Source organism: Mustelus asterias, chromosome 8 (assembly GCF_964213995.1).
Source record: "Mustelus asterias chromosome 8, sMusAst1.hap1.1, whole genome shotgun sequence".
Classification (NCBI taxonomy): Eukaryota; Metazoa; Chordata; class Chondrichthyes; order Carcharhiniformes; family Triakidae; genus Mustelus; species Mustelus asterias.
Genome location: NC_135808.1, coordinates 66143466 through 66166159, shown reverse-complemented (window position 1 = coordinate 66166159; position 22694 = coordinate 66143466). Strand labels below are relative to the sequence as shown.

The 22694-nt window shown below is 43.7% G+C and overlaps 1 protein-coding gene across 3 annotated transcripts in view; it reads left to right on the top strand.

Moving 5' to 3' along the window:
- The window catches only part of LOC144497207 (uridine-cytidine kinase 2-like), a 141261-nt gene that overhangs the window by 9907 nt on the left and 108660 nt on the right, over positions 1 to 22694 (top strand). For all 3 annotated transcript variants that reach the window (XM_078218105.1, XM_078218104.1, XM_078218103.1), the window contains exons 2-6: positions 2145 to 2304; positions 2416 to 2512; positions 6428 to 6570; positions 15272 to 15369; positions 18692 to 18740. In XM_078218105.1, coding sequence (XP_078074231.1) covers positions 2145 to 2304; positions 2416 to 2512; positions 6428 to 6570; positions 15272 to 15369; positions 18692 to 18740 — 547 coding nt within the window. The remainder of the gene's footprint in view (positions 1 to 2144; positions 2305 to 2415; positions 2513 to 6427; positions 6571 to 15271; positions 15370 to 18691; positions 18741 to 22694) is intronic.

The following is a 22694-nucleotide window of genomic DNA, read 5'->3' as shown; positions in this document are numbered from 1 at the left end:
GAGAGGGGGCGGGACCCAGATCACCCTCTTGGTGGGGGGGGGGGGGGGGGGACCCAGATCACCCTCTGGGGGGGGGGGGGTGTGGGAGGAGGAGAGGAGAGGGGGCGGGACCCAGATCACTCTCTGGGGAGGAGAGGAGAGGGGGCGGGACCCAGATCACCCTCTGGGCGGGGGCGGTTGGGAAATGGAGAGGGGGTGTGACGGGTCCATCTGGCTCACCAAGTCAGTTACAATACAGCGTTCAGCATCGACTGAACCATCTTGGATACAAAGGATAATGGCATTAGGGTTCTGCATGTAAGCCCTGCTTATGCTAAAAATTATATCCTTGGTGTCGGCAGCCATTCCTGATGTTACAGTACTGATAGCACCAGGAAGATCGACCAGTACCATTCATTATCCTTTGTATGCAAGATGGTTCAGTAGATGCTGAACGCAGTATTGTAACTGATTTGGTGAGCCAGACGGACCCACAAGGCAGAAGGACCATCTTTCCGTTGACCAAAGTGGATCTAGCTGAGGAATATACAGCTTATCTTGCTAACGGAAAGATGGTGGAGGGAGACCAGCGATCGAGGTAGGTTGGGGGTGTGCTTTGCCGAGGAGGGCCTGCCTCCCAGGGGGGTCTGCCGGGGTGGTTGGTGGGGGGGTGCGCGAAGGATGGTCGAGGAGGATGGTGACTTCACAAGGGCAGAGAGGGCTTCGGAGGTTCCCCTGCAGAATAGAAATCCGCTTTGGGCTTTTATTCTGCAGGTCGCTAAAAGCGCAGATTCGGAATGGGCCAGAAGACGGTAAAGTGGGATTTGGCGGTAGGGTTGGGCGCACGGTTCATTAAGTCGATTTAAATGCATGCTAATGCATTTAAATTGTCGGGCCGCCCGATTCGGGCGCGGGCCGGACCTGCGCCCGAATCGGGTGTCGGTAAAGCCACGATCTGCTCGGATTCGGGTGCAGATCGCGGTATAGGCCCGACGCCCGACTTTACCGCGATTTCATGCCCGAAAACGGGCGCGAAGTTTTGGTAAAATCGGGCCCATAATTCCAACAGTGTAGTAATCACCACAATTGCAGGAAATTCTGCAGTCATCAGTTCTACTTTATTGTTGCATTTGTTACGATGATTGCTGCTGAGAAGATCTGTCGGTAGCCTTTCGTCATGTGCGATGGTGGTTTGTGTCATGGTAGTCAACTCTGCTAAACATCGCCTGGTGTGGCTCAGGAGCCTCACTTATCACTAGCACCCCAGTTGATCCTGTATATCAGCCCAGTGAATTGATTCTCCAATTTATGCTGTGCTGGTTTTTGGCAGGGCAAAAGTAGGACTGTAAAACATCTGATGCAGTAGCCCCAGTCTTCTCTGCGGGAATATCACTGTTCTTCCTCACCATCACTATCCAGTGATCTGTGCTGAAGGTGCTCATGGAGCTTAGCTGTAATGTTTCTCTTTTTTTTCCTCACACACCCGATCAAAGGGCTTAAACGCATGCAAACTTTGGGATAGTGCTTGAAGTATAACGTGGCAAGTTTTCAGTGCCTTTGCTGAGTTCATTCACCACTAACCTATACGTATTATTTGCCTATTTTAATAGGCAAATAAGTTTGCCTATTAAACTTGTATAATCTGGAATGTTAACATTTATAACTAAATGCTCGGCTGTCATTCATTATTGAGGAAATTTTTAGATGCCCTTCATTATGCTTGGCTGAAATCCTGGGGACAACTATTTGTTGCTTTTGCACATGATAAGGTCCATACTTGATTTTGAGAAACAGCTTCACATAATGCCACAGACATAACTTTATTGCGATAGTTCTATAAACTTTGTGGTATTGTTATGCCTACTGTTGATAATGGCTCCACACTGCCTCAGATATTGTCTCGTGCAGAACAGGAGATAGTAATTTCAATGTAGGCTTAGAGTTAAATTGTTTGATTTCAATATCTTTGTGTATGTTTTTAAGCTGAACTGTGGCAAATGTTAAGGGATGCACTTTTTTAACAGCACAGCCACAGCTCTCAACACAATCTGTTTATTGTTTTACTTTGTATAGTTTTGAAGGCAAATATTTGGAGGGGGTCAGCGAATATAGGAACTGCAGCCTCACTGTTCATTTGTGTTTTTTGTCTCTCTTTTCTGAGGTAGTCCTCAGTTTGTGCGAAAATAGTCCAACTGCTCGGTCAAAATGAAATCGATCATCATAAGCGGCAGGTGGTTATTGTGAGCCAAGACAGCTTTTACCGTGTGTTAACAGCTGAACAGAAAGGAAAAGCAATGAAAGGCCAATTTAACTTCGATCATCCAGGTACATGAATGTTGACAAAGGGGCCGTCAACAGAGAATTTAGTTATGTACTGCTGTAGTCTTTATTAATGCAATGATCTGTTTTTTTTTCTGTCGACTTTGTTATTTGCAGATGCTTTTGATAATGAATTAATATTGAATACCCTGAGGGATATCATTGAAGGCAAAACGGTTGAGATTCCAGTCTATGACTTTGTTTCTCATTCCAGGTAATTTTCATTAAAGGTCACATTGTTTTAAATGTTGCTTACACAGATTCCATTTATTTGGCAGATTCCATTGGCGTCAAATGATGTACACAGTAGATGTGTTTAGTTTATCTGGGGTGTTGAGCCAGCGAATTTGTAGAGCTGATGTTTTCTTTGCACTTTCATTTCACAAGCTTGGTTTCAAACTTATCAACCATGTCTTGGCTGGAGGAGCCAGTGAATAGCAGAACCTCGCAAAATGGAAAGGTGCAAAAATTGATCCCTGATGTCACTAAATGTAGGAGTGCTACATTTGGTTAAGAGGAGAAAGAATAGTATAGTCTGCCTTTATATGATCGCTGACCTACAGCCATTAGGTAAAGACAAGATCAAGTTTGGTTCTCTTGTGCTAGTTTAGTTTGAGGTTTTTTTTATTGTATTTATTTTTAAATTGTAGATTTGTACAACAGTGCTCTGGTACCAGGATTTCATTCTATCAAATTGGGAGGTAGCACCAAAGTATCTAGATAGGCTAAAGTATCCTGTAAACTCTGTTCCCTGGTCACTGTCTAATTCTCTAAAGGTCTAACCTAGACCTTTCAAAATATTGGTGTCTTGTTCAACTGCTCATTGAGTTTCCAATTGAAAATAGTTGGAATAGAAAACTAAAACCACTTATTTCTACTTCTGCAGTTCCGCCCCGACCTCAGCTCAACTGCTGCTAAAGCCTTTGCCCATGTCTTTTTTAATAGTTCCCTGCTCTGCTAGATGGCCTTCTGTTTTGCACATTCCACAAAACTTGAGTACATCCAAAACTTTGTTAGCTCTATCCCGACCCACACCTAAGTAACATTCGACCATCATCCCTGGGCCTACACTGGCTCCCAATCTGGCAACATCTCAATTTTAAAAAAATCCTTGGGCGGGGTCTTGAACCCGCACTTTTCGTGTGTGAGATCGCCCGCCAGTGGGGGGCTCAAGATCCATTGAAAACTGAAAGTCACAAATCTCGCTGGCGAGATCTTGATTTCCAATTTTCTCCATGGGTATGAATCTGATTTTAATACATTTCAATAAATTTAAATATAATTGACCACCCTCCGCACCAGGTCTCCCCTCTCCCCGCCATGAAATTTTCATACCTTGCCAACGCGACATCATGAGATTAATTTTTTTCCTGTGTTCGGGGACTCCTTTAAACATGGCGCCCTGATCTTAGTGAAGCAGGTTTCTGGCTCTAAGCACCCCTGCCTCACCAGAGTGACAGCACAAACTATTCAGTCATTCTTTTTTGCCTTTAAAAGAATAAGATCTGGAGAGAAAACTGGCCAGTGGAGCTGGGGAGTTCCATGCCAGTTTTCTCACCAGAACTGACACTCTGCAACCCCTGCCCCCCCCAATCCTATCCTGTATCACCATCAGCCCTAAAAAAAAACTGACTTGAGCTCCTCCAATTTATGGCTTCATGTGCATCCATGATTTCCATTGGTGGCCATGCCTTCAACTCAATAGCCATGAGCTCTGGATTCCCTCTCTACTTTAAGGACATCCTTAAGATGCTCCTCAAAACCAAGCTCTTTGATCAAATGTTGATCATCTCTCTGATTATCTGCTCATGTGGCTTGGTGTCAAATTTTGTTTGATAAAACTTCCGTGAAGCTCTTTGGCATGTTTTTACTATGTTACAGGCAGCAAGATGTTGCTCAGGTGAACCACTTGAAGCAAGGAGATATGTATGGAAATCCATGTATGAAATCCATGTATGAAAATTAATAGAACTAGAGATTTTATGAGGAAGGATGCTAGAAGTGGAAACAAATTCTGTAGGTATGCACATAGTGCATTTCCTAAAATTAGTGTCAAAATCAGGCACGGATTTTGGCTTCATTGTTTTATTCTTATTTACAGGATATAGGTGTTGCTGGTAAGGCCAGAATTTATTGCACATTCCTAATTACCCTCGGGTGCTACTGAGCCATTCATTTCCTACATTTCATGATTTGCTAGACCATTTCCAAGGGCAGTTTCAAGTCAAATCACATTGCTGTGCGTCTAGAGTCACATTTACGTCAATCTGGGCGAGGATTGCAGATTAACTTGCCTAAAGGACATTAATAAATCAGAAAACCAAACTTATTGTTTCTTGGTCACCATGACTAGTACTAGCTTTTTAATTCCAGATTTATTCCATTAACTGAATTTACATTTGTCAGCTGCTTTGACGATAATGATACTTGTCTCCACATCATTGTTGTGGGCCCCTCAATTACTAGTTCAGTAACATAGCTACAGTACTACTATCCCAAATGGTTGGGTATACAGTATAACTGTGTTCCCATTTTTTGTCCCCTGGTTTCCTCTGATTTTGCATGATCTTAAATATTGTACATGTATGGACAATATTTAAGACATGTATTGACTTTGTTGCTTGCAAGATGTGCGTGAAGGTATAGTACCCAGGTATATCCAACTGGCCTAATATACCCAATTCAAATATTTATTCATTTATTAGTGTCACAAATAGGTTTACATTAACACTGCAATGAAGTTACTGTGAAAATCCCCTAGTCGCCATACTCTGGCACCTATTTTGCCAGTGTTTGGGTACACTGAGGGAGAATTTAGCATTGCCAATGCACATAACCAGCATGTCTTTCGGACTGTGGGAGGAAACCGGTGCATCCGAAGGAAACCCACGCGGACACAGGGAGAACGTGCAGACACCGCACAGACAGTGACCTGAGCCGGTATTCGAACGCGGGTCCCTGGCACTGTGAGGCAGTAGTGCTAACCACTCTTCCACCACGCCGCCCTGATGTTGACCTGGGGGAGAATTGGGCAGACTTGCCATCTTAAAACTTAAATGGAGAATACTACTGCACTGGCAACATTAATTGCATTAAATACTTGGAGGCAACCTAAAGTACCATCTCAAAAGATGAACTGAATCCAGATTACGTGCAATTACTTGAGGTGCTATGTAGTTTGGACAGGGCTAGAATATTTCACTCCTTGCCAAAAATTCCATCATATCAACTAATTCCTGTTCATCTCTGAGCTAAAGAATGAAAGCGTTCATCAAGTTGCGAGTATCGGTGGAGATCTTAACCTTTTAATCTCCAATTCTTTCAGGGGGGTTTTTTGCTTTTCTAAAAAAAGTCTTGCCCTCCCCTGTCCAACAACTGCTGTTCCTCGCTGCATTTAGATCTTAGTAACCTGTTCCGGATAATTTTCCACCTTTTATCACTAAGCAGTTGTAACTGATTTTTTTTTGTTAAAACAGAATATTCCTAGTACTCGGAGTTCAGATCATCCTGACCTGAACTTGATTATGCTTTTTTAATATCAAATCTAACAAAGGCTTTTGACTTCAAAATTGAATGGCGGTTTTTCGTCTAAAATTGGTCTGTACATTTTGTGCTGTAAGCTGCAAAAGAACCTTCTGTGCTTCAGGAAGCTGAGCCGAATATGATTTTTTTTTAACCACCCTCCTTGTATAATATAAATGCCGGGGACAAGTACAGTGAACCTACTTGATGATGAGTCTGGTACTGGGCCATTTTGGATTGGTGTTCAGTGGCTGTAACCTGAACCCATTTAGACTGATTCCCACCCCCCTCCCCTCACCCCCATTAAAAAAAAAATCAAGCACCCATATGAGTAAAGGTTTTACTGCAGACTGAATTACTCATGGGAGTGTTACGTGGACGGGTTTTACCGCATAGATTGGAACCTTGCACAGCCTCCCTGGGGCACTCTTGATCTGCCGAGAATTCGGTTTTGAAAAAGCATTTAATTACTCAATGGAATCTAGTGCACACAGAAAAAAATGACTGAGAGCATTAGAAAGGATAGAATGGTTCTAGTTAACACTAATCTATCATTGGCACTAGAAACCATGATGTTCCTGTTTATCTGTGTATTTTACCTTTGCAGAAAACCTGAGACAGTCACTGTTTACCCAGCAGACGTGGTGCTATTTGAAGGTATCCTGGCCTTTTACGTGCAAGAGATCCGGGACATGTTTCAGATGAAGTTGTTTGTGGACACCGATGCAGACACTCGGCTATCACGCAGAGGTACAGGGCAGGTAGAAACCATCACTGCAATATGCTATCTGTATAAACATGGCATATCTTTTCTAAAATGACCAATTAGGGCTGAGCAAAAGTGTCCCCCAGGCTTTATTCAATTGGCTCATGTGATAACAGAATTTTTTCAGAAGAAAACCTTTCATGAACTTAAATATTACCAGTATTTACTATACATTCCATACCTTGCAGTGGGCGCATTGGAGATAGCCTCAAGTGTGCCAATAGACATAATCTGGTCCTTTTCCAGAGCAAACTGGGTGTAGGCAGGACTGTAGAAGAGGGCAGGCAACCAGGGTGGCCCCCCCCCCCCCCCCCCCCCCCCGCACCCATCCAAAGGCGGTGTCCAACCTAGATTACTGAATGGTCACCTTTACTCAACCCAGGAGCAGACCCATGAGGTAGCTCTGGAGTTTGTCCCCCCTGCCCAGCACCCCCGGTTGGACATGGATCTGGAGCGTGGGCCTCTCTTCCACTTTTTGTCACCGTGAACAGAAATATGGAGCATGGTCTTGTCAGGTGGACTAAGTCTATAAAATAACATTTTAAAATCTATTAGGTGGAACTGACCTGTGCAATATTTCGCACCCCAATTTCCCAGTGGTGCAGAGAGGACTCCTCTATAGTACCCCTTACTCGACCTCTGCTGGATGGAAAGTGAAGGGTAAATATAGCATGGTGATTGCAGGTTTTGCCTCGAGACTTTTCTGATTGGTGTTGTTTTCATGCTTTCTGTAATACTTATTGAAATGTTAATAGGAATGTTTGAATTTCATTATCTGAACTACCAAATATGCTACAAAATTTCACCAATTTATTGCTGAACTTCGAAATGAAGCTTCTTTCTGTGCAACAAGCTATGATATGTGTAGGTTGTTGCTATTTTGCAACCACTGGCCAGAAAAGTATATTTAGAGTTACAGATGGCTTGAGTATTATCAGAACTTTTCCTTCTTCCTGGAGCTGATAATTGCCTTTTTTGGACGTTTTTATTCTTTTCCTGTATTTCAGATTACTTTTCATCATTTTGCTGTTCTTCAAGTTATTTTCAGATGAGTAGATGACCATGCCAGTGGTCCCTCACCAGTGGGTTTGTAGGCGGGGGAGTGGCCATGAAGTTATTTATGTGGCCTTCCCCAAAAAGGTTCCTGCTTGCCCCATACTCTCCGTAATTTAGCGCTGTAACAGGTAGGACCACGGTCGACCCACCCTTGCCCCAATTGGTTCCCTTGGGTGACGATTTATTGATCACTTAAGTGCATTTTCCCATCCAGTCTCAATTTTTCAGGCTGGTGCGAGGAAATCATGAGTGTGGGGTGACAGCGGTGGGAAGTCTGAAAGTTAACCCTTTTCAGGCCTTGGGGGAAGATGAGGGGTCTCAATTAATAGCCTCCTTTTAACATTGGGCATCCCCCTCAACCCTGCAGGTGCTTCCCCCTCACCCTCCCAACCGTGAGACCCTCCACAGCTATCTGGTCCTGGAATCCTGGGACTTGCACTCCGGGCACTGAAGCCTCCCAACACTACAGGGACTAGATAACTGGGAACCAATCTGATTGGCTGGCAGCTCTCTGAGGAGGTGGGACTTGCATTCCAAGTAAGGGAATTGGCCTCTAGCCAATTAATACTTTTGGAGAGTTAAATAACTGCAGACAGTATTGGCCAGGATGTGTCCGCCTTGGGTGGAGGGTAGGGGAACCCTGCCATTCTCATAATCCTAACCCAAAAATTCTTGGCACCTACTGCTATCATAGCTATGAGTGACTAATTTAGCGTAGACTGAGGATCCAATCTGGGATTATCATCTCTGTAGTTACACTATATAGTCTATTGGGGAGGTTAGTGATGTATTTGTATTTTGTGATCTCTTTTTCTGTATCTTCAGTGCAATGAAACATAATGATAGTACAGAATTTTTCATTGTTATTGGTTTAAATTTATTATGCACTTTAAACAAGATCCTGAACATTTTTGTTCCATTGTTTCACTTATCTAGAGGTACTTTATGACTGGTGGCATCAGCTTTCATTGATCTTCAAGACACAAAGTGTGGCTGTGTGTACATGCTGTCCTCAATATTGGGAGTCTTGAATCTTGATTCCAATTTCCTCAGGAAATAATATTTATGGTTTATGTTGGTTGCCTGGAGTTTGGGAGGAAATGGAGCTGGCAAAGTCCTTTGATGCACTGTTTAAAGTATCTGCAGAAAAATGTGTTGGCACCTAGCAGTGTCCATGAGGTGGAACTCAAGATACCATGTTCAGCAATAAGCATAGGAGCAGGAAGTTGGCATCCATTGAGTACCTGAGTTTTTTGATCAGTCTTGTCACTACTTGTATATGCTTATTCTTAAAATTGATAGGGTTTAAATATTCAGAAACTTTGTTCAGCTCGATCATACAGTAGTCTGTCATTTTCTGATGAGTTACCATGCCTGATCAAACTGCACTGTAAGCAAATCATTATGTGAACTAGCTGCTGTATTATAGATAAATGATCAAGCAACAGGTGGGAATTCACAATATGACCATTCGAAATAGGTGCGGAAGTAGGCCATTCGGCCCCTTGAGCCTGCTCTGCCATTCAATAATACAATGGCTGCTCTGTCCGTGTTTCACGTTCTACTTTCCCAGATAACCGTAGACTCTTGTTGGGCAAGAGAATCAGTCTACCTCCACCTTAAAATGTATTTAATGACTTGCACCTTTTGGGAGTTCCAAAGTCGCACAGCCTTCTGAGAGAAAAAAAATCTTCTCATCGCTGTCCTGAAAGGGTGACTCCTAATTTTAAAACAATGCCCCTTAGTTCTGAACCCACCCACAAGAGAAAATATAATTTTTATGTCTCCCTTGTCAAGACCATTCAGCATCTTGTAGGCTTTAATCAAGTCACCTCTCACACTTCTAAACTCCAGTGGAAACAAGCCCAGACTGTCTAACCGTTCTTCAGAAGACAACTTGCTCATTTTTAAAAATTCATTCGTGGGACATGGGCATCACTGGCTGGGCCAGCATTTATTGCCCTTCCCTAGTTGCCCTTGAGAAGGTGGCGGTGAGCTGCCTTCTTCAATCGCTGCAGTTCATGTTCTGTGAGTTGACCCACAAAGCCATTAGGGAGGGAATTCCAGGATTTTGACCCAGCGATTGCGAAGGAACGGCGATATATTTCCAAGTCAGGATGGTGAGTGGCTTGGAGGGGAAAGTGCAGGTGGTGGTGTTCCCATTTATCTGCTGCCCATGTCCTTCTAGATGGAAGTGGTCATGGGTTTGGAAGGTGCTGTCTAAGGATCTTTGGTGAATTGCTGCAGTGTATCTTGCAGATAGTGCACACTATTGCTACTGAGCCTCGGTGGTGGAGGAATTGAATGTTTGTAGATGTGGTGCCAATCAAGCGGGCTGCTTTGTCCTGGATGCTGTCAAGCTTTTTGAGTGTTGTGGAGCTGAACCCATCCAGGAAAATGGGGAGTATTCCATCACACTCCTGATTTGTGCCTTGTAGATGGTGGATAGGCTCTGGGGAGTCAGGAGGTGAGTTACTCGCCGCAGTATTCCTAGCCTCTGATCTGCCCTTGCAGCCACTGTAGTTATGTGGTGCGTCCAGTTGAGTTTCTGGTCAATGGTAACCCCAAGGATGTTGACAGTGGGGGATTCAGTGATGGCTACACCATTGAATGCCAAGGGGTGGTGGTTAGAGTGCCTGGCATTTGTGTGGTGCAAATGTTACTTGCCACTCGTCAGCCCAAGTCTGGCTAGAATTTATTGTCCAACCCTAGTTTCCCTTGAGACAGTGGTGGTGAACTGTCTTCTTGAACTGCTGTAGTCTCTGAGATGTAGGTATACACAGTAAGAGTTTTAACAACACCAGGTTAAAGTCCAACAGGTTTATTTGGTAGCAAATGCCATTAGCTTTCAGAGCGCTGCTCCTTCGTCAGATGGAGTGGATATCTGCTCTCAAACAGGGCATGCAGAGACACAAAATCAAATGACAGAATACTGATTAGAATGCAAATCTCTACAGCCAACCAGACCTCCTCAGAAGACGGACACGGTGGACAGAGTATCCTTCGTCGTCCAGTACTTCCCCGGAGCGGAGAAGCTACGGCATCTCCTCCAGAGCCTTCAACATGTCATTGATGAAGACAAACATCTCGCCAAGGCCATCCCCACACCCCCACTTCTTGCCTTCAAACAACCGCACAACCTCAAACAGACCACTGTCCGCAGCAAACTACCCAGCCTTCAGGAGAACAGTGACCACGACACCACACAACCCTGCCACAACAACCTCTGCAAGACATGCCGGATCATCGACACGGCTGCCATCATCTCACGTGAGAACACCCATCTACCAGGTACATGGTACCTACTCTTGCAACTCAGCCAACGTTGTCTACCTGATACGCTGCAGGAAAGGATGTCCCGAGGCATGGTACATTGGGGAAACCATGCAGATGCTACGACAACGGATGAATGAACACCGCTCGACAATCACCAGGCAAGACTGTTCTCTTCCTGTTGGGGAACACTTCAATGGTCACGGGCATTCAGCCTCTGACCTTCGGGTAAGCGTTCTCCAAGGTGGCCTTCATGACACACGACAGCGCAGAGTCGCTGAGCAGAAACTGATAGTCAAGTTCCGCACACATGAGGACGGCCTAAACCGGGATCTTGGGTTTATGTCACACTATCAGTAACCCCCACAGCTTGCCTCCTGGACTTGCAGAATCTCACTGGCTGAACTGTCTGGAGACAATACACATCTCTTTAACCTGTGCTTAATGCTCCCTCCACTCACATTGTCTGTATCTTTAAGACCTGGTTGGCTGTAGAGATTCGCATTCTAATCAGTATTCTTAACTTGATTTTGTGTCTCTGTGCCCTGTTTGAGAGCAGATATCCACTCCATCTGACGAAGGAGCAGCGCTCCGAAAGCTAATGGCATTTGCTACCAAATAAACCTGTTGGACTTTAACCTGGTGTTGTTAAAACTCTTACTGCGTTTACCCCAGTCCAACGCCGGCATCTCCACATCATGTCGGTATACACACAGGGCCATTGGAGTTCCAGGATTTTGACTCAGCGATAGTGAAAGAGCGACAATATATTTCTAAGCCAGAGGGAACCTCCAGGTATTCCCAGTTTCCTGCTGCCCCTTGTCCTTCTAGATGCTAGCAGTTGTGGGTTTTGAAGCTGCTGTCTCAGGTACTTTGGTGAGTTCCTGTAGTGCATCTCGTAGATTGTACACTCTGTTGCCACTGTTTGTCAGTGGTGGAGGAAGTGAATGTTTGTGGACGGGGTACTGATCAAGTGGGTTCCTTTTTCCTGGATGATGTTGAGCTTCTTCAGTGTTGTTTGAGTGGCATTTATTCAGGCAAGTGGAAAGCATTCCATTACACTCTTGACTTGTGCCTTGTAGATTGTGGACAGGATTTGAGGAGTCAGGAGGTGAGTTTACTTGCCGCAGGATTTCTAGCCTCTGACCTGCTTTTGTAGCTACAGTATTTATATGGTTAGTCCAGATTAGTTTCTGGTCATTGTTAACCGAAAGGATGCTGATTGTGGACAATTTCAGCGATGGTGATGCCATTGAATGTCATGGGGCGATGGTTAGATGATTAAGTTCTCTCTTGATGGACATGATCATTGCCTAGCACTTGTGTGACATGAATGTTACTTGGCACTTGTCAGCCTAGGCCTGGATATTGTCCAGGTCTTGCTGTATTTTGACATGGATTGCTTTAGTATCTGAGCTGTCACAAATGGTGCTGAACATCATGCAGTCATCAGCAAACATCCGCACTTCTGACCCAATGCTGGAAAGAAAGTTGTTGAAGCAGCAGCTGCAGATGGTTGGGCCTAGAACACTTCAATCCCTCCACCTCAGAATTCTACAGGCATTTTCTTATTAAGCAATGAACAACTTCACATTTTCCCACATTATACTCCATCTGACAGATTTCTGCTCACTCACTCAACCATCTGCAACCTCCTGTGTCCTCTTTGCAACATACTTTCTTACCCATCTTTGCGTCATTTGTAAATTTAGCTACCATGCCATTACTCCCCTCTTCTAAATCATAGTAAAATGTAAAAGGTTGAGGCCCCAGCACAGACTCCACTTATCACATGCTGCCAATCTGTATACTCTGCTTTCTGTAGCTAGTCAATCATCTATCTGTGTTACCCTCTACACCATGAACTTTTATTTTCTTCAAAACCCTTTGATGTAGCTCCTTATCAGATGCCTTCTAAAAATCCAAGTGCAGCACGTCTACATGACCCTCTTTATCCACATTACATGTTACTCCTTCAAAGAAGTCCAATAAATTGGTTAAACATAAAACTATAGAATCCCTACAGTGCAGAAGGAGGCCATTCGGCTCATCAAGTCTGCACTGACACTCCGAAAGAGTGTCTTACTCAGGCCCATCCCTGTAACCCTGCACATTTACCATGGCTAATCCACGAACTTACACATTTTTGGACACTAAGAAGCAATTTAGCATGGCCAATCCATCTAAGCTCTTTGGACTGTGGGAGGAAACCAGAGCAGACACTGGAAGATTGTCTGTGTGGAGTATGCACAAGACACCTAAGGTCAGAATTGAACCTGGGCCCTTGGCACTGTGGCGCAGTCCACAGCTCCATCAGTTTGCTCAGTACAGCTTCCCGAGCGATTCTAATTTCACCAAGTTCCAATCTGCTTATAATCTTCCCACTGTGGAGGAGACCACTTAGTGAGCAGGAAATACAATATACTAAATTGAAAGAAGTACAACTAAATCACTGCTTCACCTGGAATGAGTGTTTGAGGCTTTGGATGGTGAAGACAGAGGAGGTAAAACAGGAGATGCCAGACCTAGTAGTTTAAAGTTTATTTATTATTGTCATAAGTAGGCTTACATTAACACCGTAATGAAGTTACTGTGAGAATCCCCTGGTACGTTTGCCAAGGAAGGGGATGAGGTGTTGCAGGTGATTGAGAAGTGGACCAGGATATTACTGAGAGAACCGTCCTTTTTGGAATGCTGAAAAGGTAGGGAAGAAAATGTTTGGTGGTGGCATCATGCTGAAGGTGGCGGAAATGGTGGAGGATGATCCTTTGAATGTGGAGGCTGATAGGTGGAAAGTGAGGACAAGCAGCACCGTGTCATGGTTCTGGAAAAGAAGTGGGGAACTGTCTTGGACACTTATTTTGTTTATTCTGTGAGAAAGAAAACTTAATTTGCTTTACTTATTCTATAGTCCTCCAACTTACATAATAGTATACAATGGTGTCCTTTAATTAGTTCCAAAGTAGCAGTGTAGAATGTAGCAAGTGAATGACCACCAAACATCTCTGGTTTGAAGCAACATGATAGGCTTTCATAGTGTGGCATTCCTGACCACTTCCCTCCAGCAATCTTCTGGCTTCCAGTGCACCAGCTAGAGAAGACATTGTGCAGGATCCAGCTGCTGACACATCATCCTGGCAGTACCATCACCTGGACCCTGCATATCTATGGATTGTAGCTGTAGAGCTTCATCCTTTTTGCAGGACTTTTAAATACATCTCCGTGATGGTCCACTTGGACCTCATCTTAGGTTCATTGGTGAAAGATGAGAATATTTTTGTTTATTGAATACAGTAAAACTGCAGACAAAACAATTCCTAGGCACACAATAAAGCATGAAGGACACAAGATACAGCAACATAGTTGATGCTGAGTAACAGTGGTTTCTCAGCTATGCAGTATGATCGTAAAAGGTATTTAAGACACGGTCAGTTTCTTAAGCAGCCTCAGATATGATGGTGGTATAATTTACATCTTTGTAGGCATGACCTTTGATATTTTCTGATATCATCTGAGAGTATATGATACACAGCCTACACTGTTTTCAATTCTCTCTTGTATTTTACTGTTTTTGCTTTGAGGGTTAGATAATCTACCATTTACTTGTTGAACAATACTCATCTTGATTCAGCTTGTTCCTGCAGGCACGAAAAGATTGTTTTCTGGTCTAAGAAGTCCTTGTTTATGTGACATTCCACCACCGAAGTTTAAAAGTTGAGCTTCACTAATCATTTTGGCAAGCTTCCTGGTATCAACACAGTTTGTCATGTGATTTGCGTAGATCAAGTGGCTCATCTGCATAAATACCACTCATTGAAAGGTTTAGATTTTCACACTCATCTTGACCACAACACTGGGAGAACTGAAAATGACAACACTGCAAAACTGTTGAATGTCTTTTAGGCATTTTGGTATTTTGAGTGTAAGTTTCTGTGATTGAATACTTTATAAATATTAATTTCACATCATATGGTGGGTCATTGTTCCCTACCCTCTTTGTCTCCATTCCCTAGAGTGAGCTGAGATTAGGTGCTCCCTTTGTGTGAGTTTCAAACCTGTGGTGCATTGGGCTTGTGTGGAAATGCAGCGTGCAACCTGGATGCAGCTTTTTAATTGTGTGCATATTTGATCTTTTTCTTTAAATGATCAAATATTAAACTGTATAAAAGAGACATTTGCAGATTGAAGGAATTGCAAGCATTCACATTTTGAGAGTAATAAAGTCGAACATGGTTAACTTTAAATTTATTTGGTGAAATATTACTTTTGTTTTAAGTGCTGATTTTTGAAGTGAATATTTCTGTAAATTCTCAGTTTGCAACTCTGCAGTAAAAATGGCTCATTATTTTGTTTCAGTATTGAGAGACATCAGTGAAAGGCAGCGGGATCTAGAACAAGTTTTAACACAGTACATAACATTTGTCAAGCCAGCTTTTGAAGAATTCTGTCTCCCAGTAAGTATAACAGGGCCATTGATGTAATATTTAGTTAAGGTTCTACAATGCGGAGGATTAAGCACCCACTCTTGGTGAACCTAACCCCCTTTTGCTTCTTCACAGTTCAGGAGAGTCCTGTAGTTTGGTCATCTTGATGCTTTTACTGCTTTTAGCTTATTATTTAATAATAAGCTGCCATGACAAAGGGGCATAGATCAGCTAAATAGTCAATATCTTTTCCCAAAGGTAGGGGGGTCTAAAACTAGAGGGCATAGGTTTAAGGTGAGAGGGGAGAGATACAAAAGTGTCCAGAGGGGCATTTCTTTCACACACAGGGTGGTGAGTGTCTGGAACAAGCTGCCAGAGGTAATAATAGAGGCGCGTACAATTTTGTCCTTTAAAAAGTATTTAGACAGTTACATGGGTAAGATGGGTATAGAGGGATATGGGCCAAATACGGGCAAATGGGATGAGCTTAGGGGTTTAAAAAAAAAGGGCGGCATGGACAAGTTGGGCCGAAGGGCCTGTTTCCATGCTGTAAACCCCTATGACTGAGTTGTAAGTGATTTACTGAGTTTACTAAGAGACAATATTTGTCAGTAAAATGTACTTTGTAAAATATGATTTCAGTAAAATTCTGTAGGATACAGTGTAACTCATGTAAAGATTTTATGTAGACTTCAGAGTAGGAGAAATCATTTGGAAATAAGGAAAAGAATTGACTGTTTTTAATGAGTTGACAATCACCATATAAGTATCTTGAGATACATATCTACAATTCTAAATTATGGGGATAGAGCTGGCCCTGGGCAAGATGTTCTGTTCGAGAGTCGAAGCACACTCAATGGACTGAATGGCCCCCTTCTGCACTTCAGGGATTCTATAAAGCACTTGTGACAATTTGAGCCAGAAGTTCTGAGTGGATGATCCATTTCGGCCTCCTCTGGAGGTTCCCAGCATCACTGATGCCAGTCTTCAGTCAATTTGATTAATTCCACAAGAAATGGCTAAAAGCAGTGAATACTGCAAAGGCTATGGGCCCTGATGTGCTCCAGAACATGCCGTGCTCCTAGCCAAGCTTTTCCAGTGCAGCTACAACACTAGCATCGACCCAGCAATATGGAAAATTGCCCACGTATGTCCTCTTAAAAAAGAAAACAGGAATAATCCAAGCCGGCATTTACCACCCCATCAGTTTACTCTTGATCAACATGGCCATCAAGCGGCACTTGGCAATAACCTGCTCACTGGTGCTCAGTTTAGGTTCCACCAGGGTCACTCAGTTCCTGACCTCATTACAGCCTTGGTCCAAACAAGGACAAAAGAGCTGAACCCCACAGAGGTCAGGTGAGATTGATTGCCCTTGACATCAAGGCAGAATTGGTTGAGCATTGCATCAGGCAGCCCCAGCAGAACTGGAGTCAGTGGAAATTAGCAGGGGGAAACGCTCTGCTGGTTGGAGTCATAGTGCAAATTAAGATATTTCTAGTTGTTGGAGGTCTGTCATCTTTGCTCCAGGATGTCACTGCAGGAATTCCTCAGAGTAATGTCCTAGGTCCAACCATCTTCAGCTGTTTCATCAATGACCTTCCTTCAATCATAATGTCAGAAGTGGGGATGTTTGCTGATGTTTGCACAATGTTCAGCACCATTTGCAACTCCTCATATTGAAGCAGCCCATGTCTATATGCTGCCAGACCTGGGCAATATCCAGGCTTGGGCTGACAATTGGCAAGCAACTTCACACCATACAAGTGCCAGGCGATGACCATCTCCAATAAGAGAGAATCTAACCATTACCCCTTGACATTCAATGGCATTACCATCGCAGAATCCCCCACTATCAACAACCTGGGGGTTACCATTGGCCAGAAAATGAAAATGAGTCATATAAATACTGTGGCTTCAAAAGCCAGGATGGCCAATAGATGTTGGCCTAGCCAACGACGCTCACATCCCATAAATGATTTTTTTAAAAAAAACTCAATATCCAAGCCTGGATATTGCCCAGGTCTGGCAGCATATAGACATGGGCTGCTTCAATATGAGGAGTTGCAAATGGTGCTGAACATTGTGCAAACATCCCCACTTCTGACATTATGATTGAAGGAAGGTCATTGATGAAACAGCTGAAGATGGTTGGACCTAGGACATTACTCTGAGGAATTCCTGCAGTGACACCCTGGAGCAAAGATGACAGACCTCCAACAACTAGAAATATCTTAATTTGCACTATGACTCCAACCAGCAGAGCGTTTCCCCCTGCTAATTTCCACTGACTCCAGTTCTGCTGGGGCTGCCTGATGCAATGCTCAACCAATTCTGCCTTGATGTCAAGGGCAATCAATCTCACCTGACCTCTGTGGGGTTCAGCTCTTTTGTCCTTGTTTGGACCAAGGCTGTAATGAGGTCAGGAACTGAGTGACCCTGGTGGAACCTAAACTGAGCACCAGTGAGCAGGTTATTGCCAAGTGCCGCTTGATGGCCATGTTGATCAAGAGTAAACTGATGGGGTGGTAAATGCCGGCTTGGATTATTCCTGTTTTCTTTTTTAAGAGGACACACAGCAAGCTCCCACAAACGGCAATGTGATAATGACCAGATAATGTGATGTTGTGGGATAAATATTTGACAGGATATTTAAACCTAGATCGTTGTGATTCAAAAATGAGACAGCTGCCACACAAGGGAGATGGAGGAGAAAGGAATGGAAGGATATGCTGACAGAGTGGGAGGAGACTAATCTGGCACATTAACACTGGCATAGACCTGTTGGGTCAATTGGCCTGTGAATTCCATTTAATAGTAAAAAGAGAAATTATGTAAAAGTTTTTGGTTACAGTGATTTGTGGTATTTTACTTTCAAGGTGTGGCGTACCATGACACCATTATAAAAATGCATATATTATAACTTGCATAATATATTAATAGGAGGGATGATATTTGAAAAGTATCTTCCAAAATGATCTTTTAAAGGTGTATTTTGAGTCATGACTATCTATGTAAGCTGTATAATAAAGAAGTAACACTTCATTTGAAAAACCTTTTGAGTGAATAGAACAGTAATATCATCTGATGAAACATTGATCTACAGAATATTTATAGTAAACTGTTTCATTAAAGGCATTCTCCTGATGTTTAAAACTTCATTTCATGTTGTCAATTACCAATGTGCAGTTCCTCGCTTAATAATGTAGCCTTAACTAATCCCCTTTTCCTTTTCGCTTCATCCATTCTACTGCGTGCATGCCCCACATGTATAAACTTAGGGCTCCTCCCTATTTAACCTATCGTAATGTTGTGATACACCGCCAAATAAACATTATTTTTTTCAAAACAGACAAAAAAGTACGCAGATGTCATCATTCCAAGAGGAGCAGAAAACTTGGGTATGAAGCTTTTCATTGCTTTTAATAATGTTTATACAATTCTTGAAGCAAAGGAACTGTTTCCTAATTTACTGCTAACTGTTGGGTGAAATCAGATATTATACTCTGAACCTTTTTTGCTTTTGTGTATGGACTAACAATTCTGCATTGGTTTACCACCTAGGCTGGAATTTCTGACACTGAATTTAACCGTAGTATTTTAGGAGAACCATCTTGATGGGCTATTGGGAGTGTTCAAATTGTGGCCTATGGGTGGTATTGTGTGTTGAAACTATTAGAATTGTGGAATGCTTAAATTACAGAGGCAGGCCAATCAACTCATTGTGTCTCTGCAGGCTCATTGTACGAGCAACTTGCTGAGTTCTACTCTCCCTCCTGGAAATTCACATAAATAACACCCAGAGACATTCTGTCCACTACTTTGCTCACTTGCTCTTTGAAAACTTCAATTAGGTTCATCAGATATGACCTACGCTTTAAAATTTTGTGCTGGCTTTCTGCTGGCTTTCTCTCATCACCTGAAAGTTTTCAAGGTGTTTGGTCAATCCATACTTCATTTCTTGACAAAGGTTAAGCTATAATTCTGTAATTTTCTCCTTTCCCTCCCTCTCCTTTCTTAAATAGTGGAGTACTTTTGCAATTTTCTAAACTAGAGGATCTGTTCCCGAATAGAGGACTTTGGAAGATTATTATTAGGGCATCTGCAGTGTTCTCACCTACTTCCTTTAAACTGCAGTGGATGGTTGAGTCCATAGCCAACTGTAGCCACAAAAATGCAAACTACGTAAATTGCTGCTTCCAAGACTGTGGAAACATTGCAGCCGGAATTCTCACCAAAACATTTTTAAGTGTTGAATTCGCGGGAAACCTGGAGTAATTTACGGCTGTTTTTTTCAGTGGGAGTTCACACTAGAATCTCTCACCCTCTATGCAATGCAGAGGCCACCAGCGTGAATATCGTTAGATTTCAGGGGGTGGGGCCTATTCACGCTCTGGAGGCTGAAACCAGTGGGCCTCTGCGCATGCGCAGTGGCCCCGCACTGTCAGTCTCCTTATTGTTGGCCAGCTCAATCACTGGCCAGCCCGGGACCCTGCAGTGCTGCCTCCCCCCCCCAACCCCCCACGTCCCAATCACAGCCCCCCTGACCACTCCTGGGCCAGCCCGGCCGTGAGATTCTCCCACTCCGCTGCACTAGAAAATTAGCACTGTGGCTTGGGGGAATCGTCCCCTGCTTCTTTTGATTTTAAGCAGAATATTTGCTTTAATGTGTAGGTGAGAGTGCAGGCAGGCAATAATTTCACACCTCTGACCAGCTTGTCAGCATCATCCTGCCACCCCACCCCCCCCCAACCAAATCATTACAATGCTGCCAGTACGATATGAACAGGATGTTGAGAGATCCACTTAAACCACTACAGAAAGAAATGTTATGAACAGGAGGATGGATTAAGTTAAACAGCACCAATCTCTCACCGCCCGTCCATAAACAGAAATGTGGTTATTGATTTGCTCCCTACCCCCACTCCTTCCATAAGTAGTGGTGTATTTCCCATTAACAGTCCCACACTAAACTCAAGATAGAATGAACTCAAAGGACTAGTTTGTTTGCAGAGGCCATAGAAAAAATAGATATTGTTTTACATGGGTTCCAGAATCCACAGGCCAATGAAGTGTTCCTTCATGAAGGTTGGCAGGCTGAAAACTGATGCTGTCAAATTCACTTTCTGGTGGTGTTGACTTCACAGGATCAGATAGGCATGCAGAGATGAATCATTCTTCTTATAGGCAGTGATACAGAATTTCCAGCAGAAGCAGTGTAGATGAGACCAGATGTCCAATCTGGACCAAAGCTCCCTGTCTGTGAGGCTGCTAGTCGTCAGATGGTAAAAAAGAGCAGGCTGAGACTTTGCAGTTCAGCGAGGCAATATTAGTTGGTTGCACAAGCCAGAGGCCCATGTCACATGGCTACCACCTTTCCACACTCTTTGCCTGGGTCCCCAAGATTGTTAAATGCCTCAACCATTAAGAATTGAAAGGAAGGTCGTGGGGCTCTTTGTCTTAGCAGACAGACAGACTCTTGTTAGCCAGCCTAGGTTATGAAATGCTGATGGCCTTTGTATAACTCTCTTTGAATTTGGTCTGTGCAGCCCACAGGGGTTTTGTCATGGCTCTTCAGGGATAACGAGTTGGCTGCTTTTGTTCCAGGTCACAGACAGACATAGATTTGGCCATTTTAGGTCTTTGATCAGTTTGAAATTTCAGAGATAGCAACGCAAATATCTCTATATAGTTTATATAAACAAATACAGGGTGTGATCTCACAGATTAAAATGCAATGAAGACAAGCATCCTACATTCACAGCTGCTGAACAACTCAATAACATTCTGCATGAGAGAAATAATGCTGTGTTGAGGGAATTTGATTTTAAAACTTAAGATTAGTAAAGCTGTTGAAAATTTTGTAAGAACTCAAAATCCTGGTTACTTACAGCAGCAGCTTAAATAACACAGGGGCGATTCTCCCATCCCGCTGTGTTGATGTTTTTAGCACAGCGGGCTGCGTGATTTAAGCAGCGTCGGATTAACATGATCCGTGGTGGGCATCCGGCCCCAAGCGCATCTCCCAGCACCGGATTTCTGGCGCCATCAGCTCCATGCTGGAAATAGGCGCGGAGCTGCATTATATATGCAGCCCCTCATTTGAATCTGTTTTAAATGGCATTAGCAGGCCCGGGACTGAAATCTCTCATGCCAGCATGGGTCCCCTGACACTACCCAAGGGGCAAAGTGCCAAGGGACAAGGCCATATGGGGCTCGATTGGTGGGGGGGGTCCCGCTGCCACTCTGCAGTCAGAATCGGTGGGGGAGGGTGGGAGGCCAGCGATCAGGCCTGGCCATTGGGGTGGATGTGGAATTAGTGGGGGAGGGGGGGGGGCAGGGAGGTCAAGGCTGCACCCAGGCATGCTTGGGGAGCAAGCAACCTTGTGTGGGGGGGGGTGTTGCAAGGTCGCGGAGCTGGCCAGTGTTCAAGCTGGCCAACAATCGGGTGGCCAGCAGACGGGCCACTGCATGGGCCAATCTCGGCGCTGACAGATCGGCGCACGCGCAGTGGCGCACTCAGCGCTATACTGCCGGCCTCTCCAGCGGGAATAGGCCCTGATTTCTAACGTGATTCACGCTGATGCACCCAGCAGTGCACAAAGTGTGGGAGATTCTTCTCTAAACTCCCACTGAAAAAAACAGCGCAATGTACTCCAGTTTTCACATAAATTGGACACTTTAGAATGTTTTGGGAGAAACACCCCCTACATGTTTGGAGTCCTCTGCAAATATATATTCTGATTTTTAATAACTTTTTTCCTATCCAAATCATTCTTGAAACGTTTGTTCTGAATGCTGTATGGCAATGGAAGCAGTTAACAAATGGAGGAATCCAATGTCCTTAACTCTCTTAGTGAGCACAGGACTCCAGTTTTAAAAACCAGGAAATAGAAAATTATCTGAAATCTGAGACCATATTTGTGCCAACTTGCCCCTCTCCTGATGGAATCTGAAATGAGGAGAAATGCGGTGGCTGATCCATTTTATACTAATCACTCACTTTTTGCATTTGATTGTGATGGTGAGTGGCTACTCAGTACTATACTGTGTAATATTACACCGTGAATTACTGTTATGGGGCAGTTCCTGGTGCACACCCAAGCACACCCTGATGGTGTGTGTGTACTTTCCACTCACTGTTCTCCAGTCATTGGGCCAAACTGACATTTTATTGTCTGTGAAGCAGCTGTTAAAATAACCACATGGAAGCTCAGATTAACTTTTTTGGAAGCTCAGATTAACTTTTTTGGAAGTAATATGCCCCTCTTTGAAATTATGGTTTAGGAGAAAATGGTCTTAAGTGACAGGTTCTCTGAGCTGAACAGAAGCTACAGATCTTTAGGCTCTAAGAG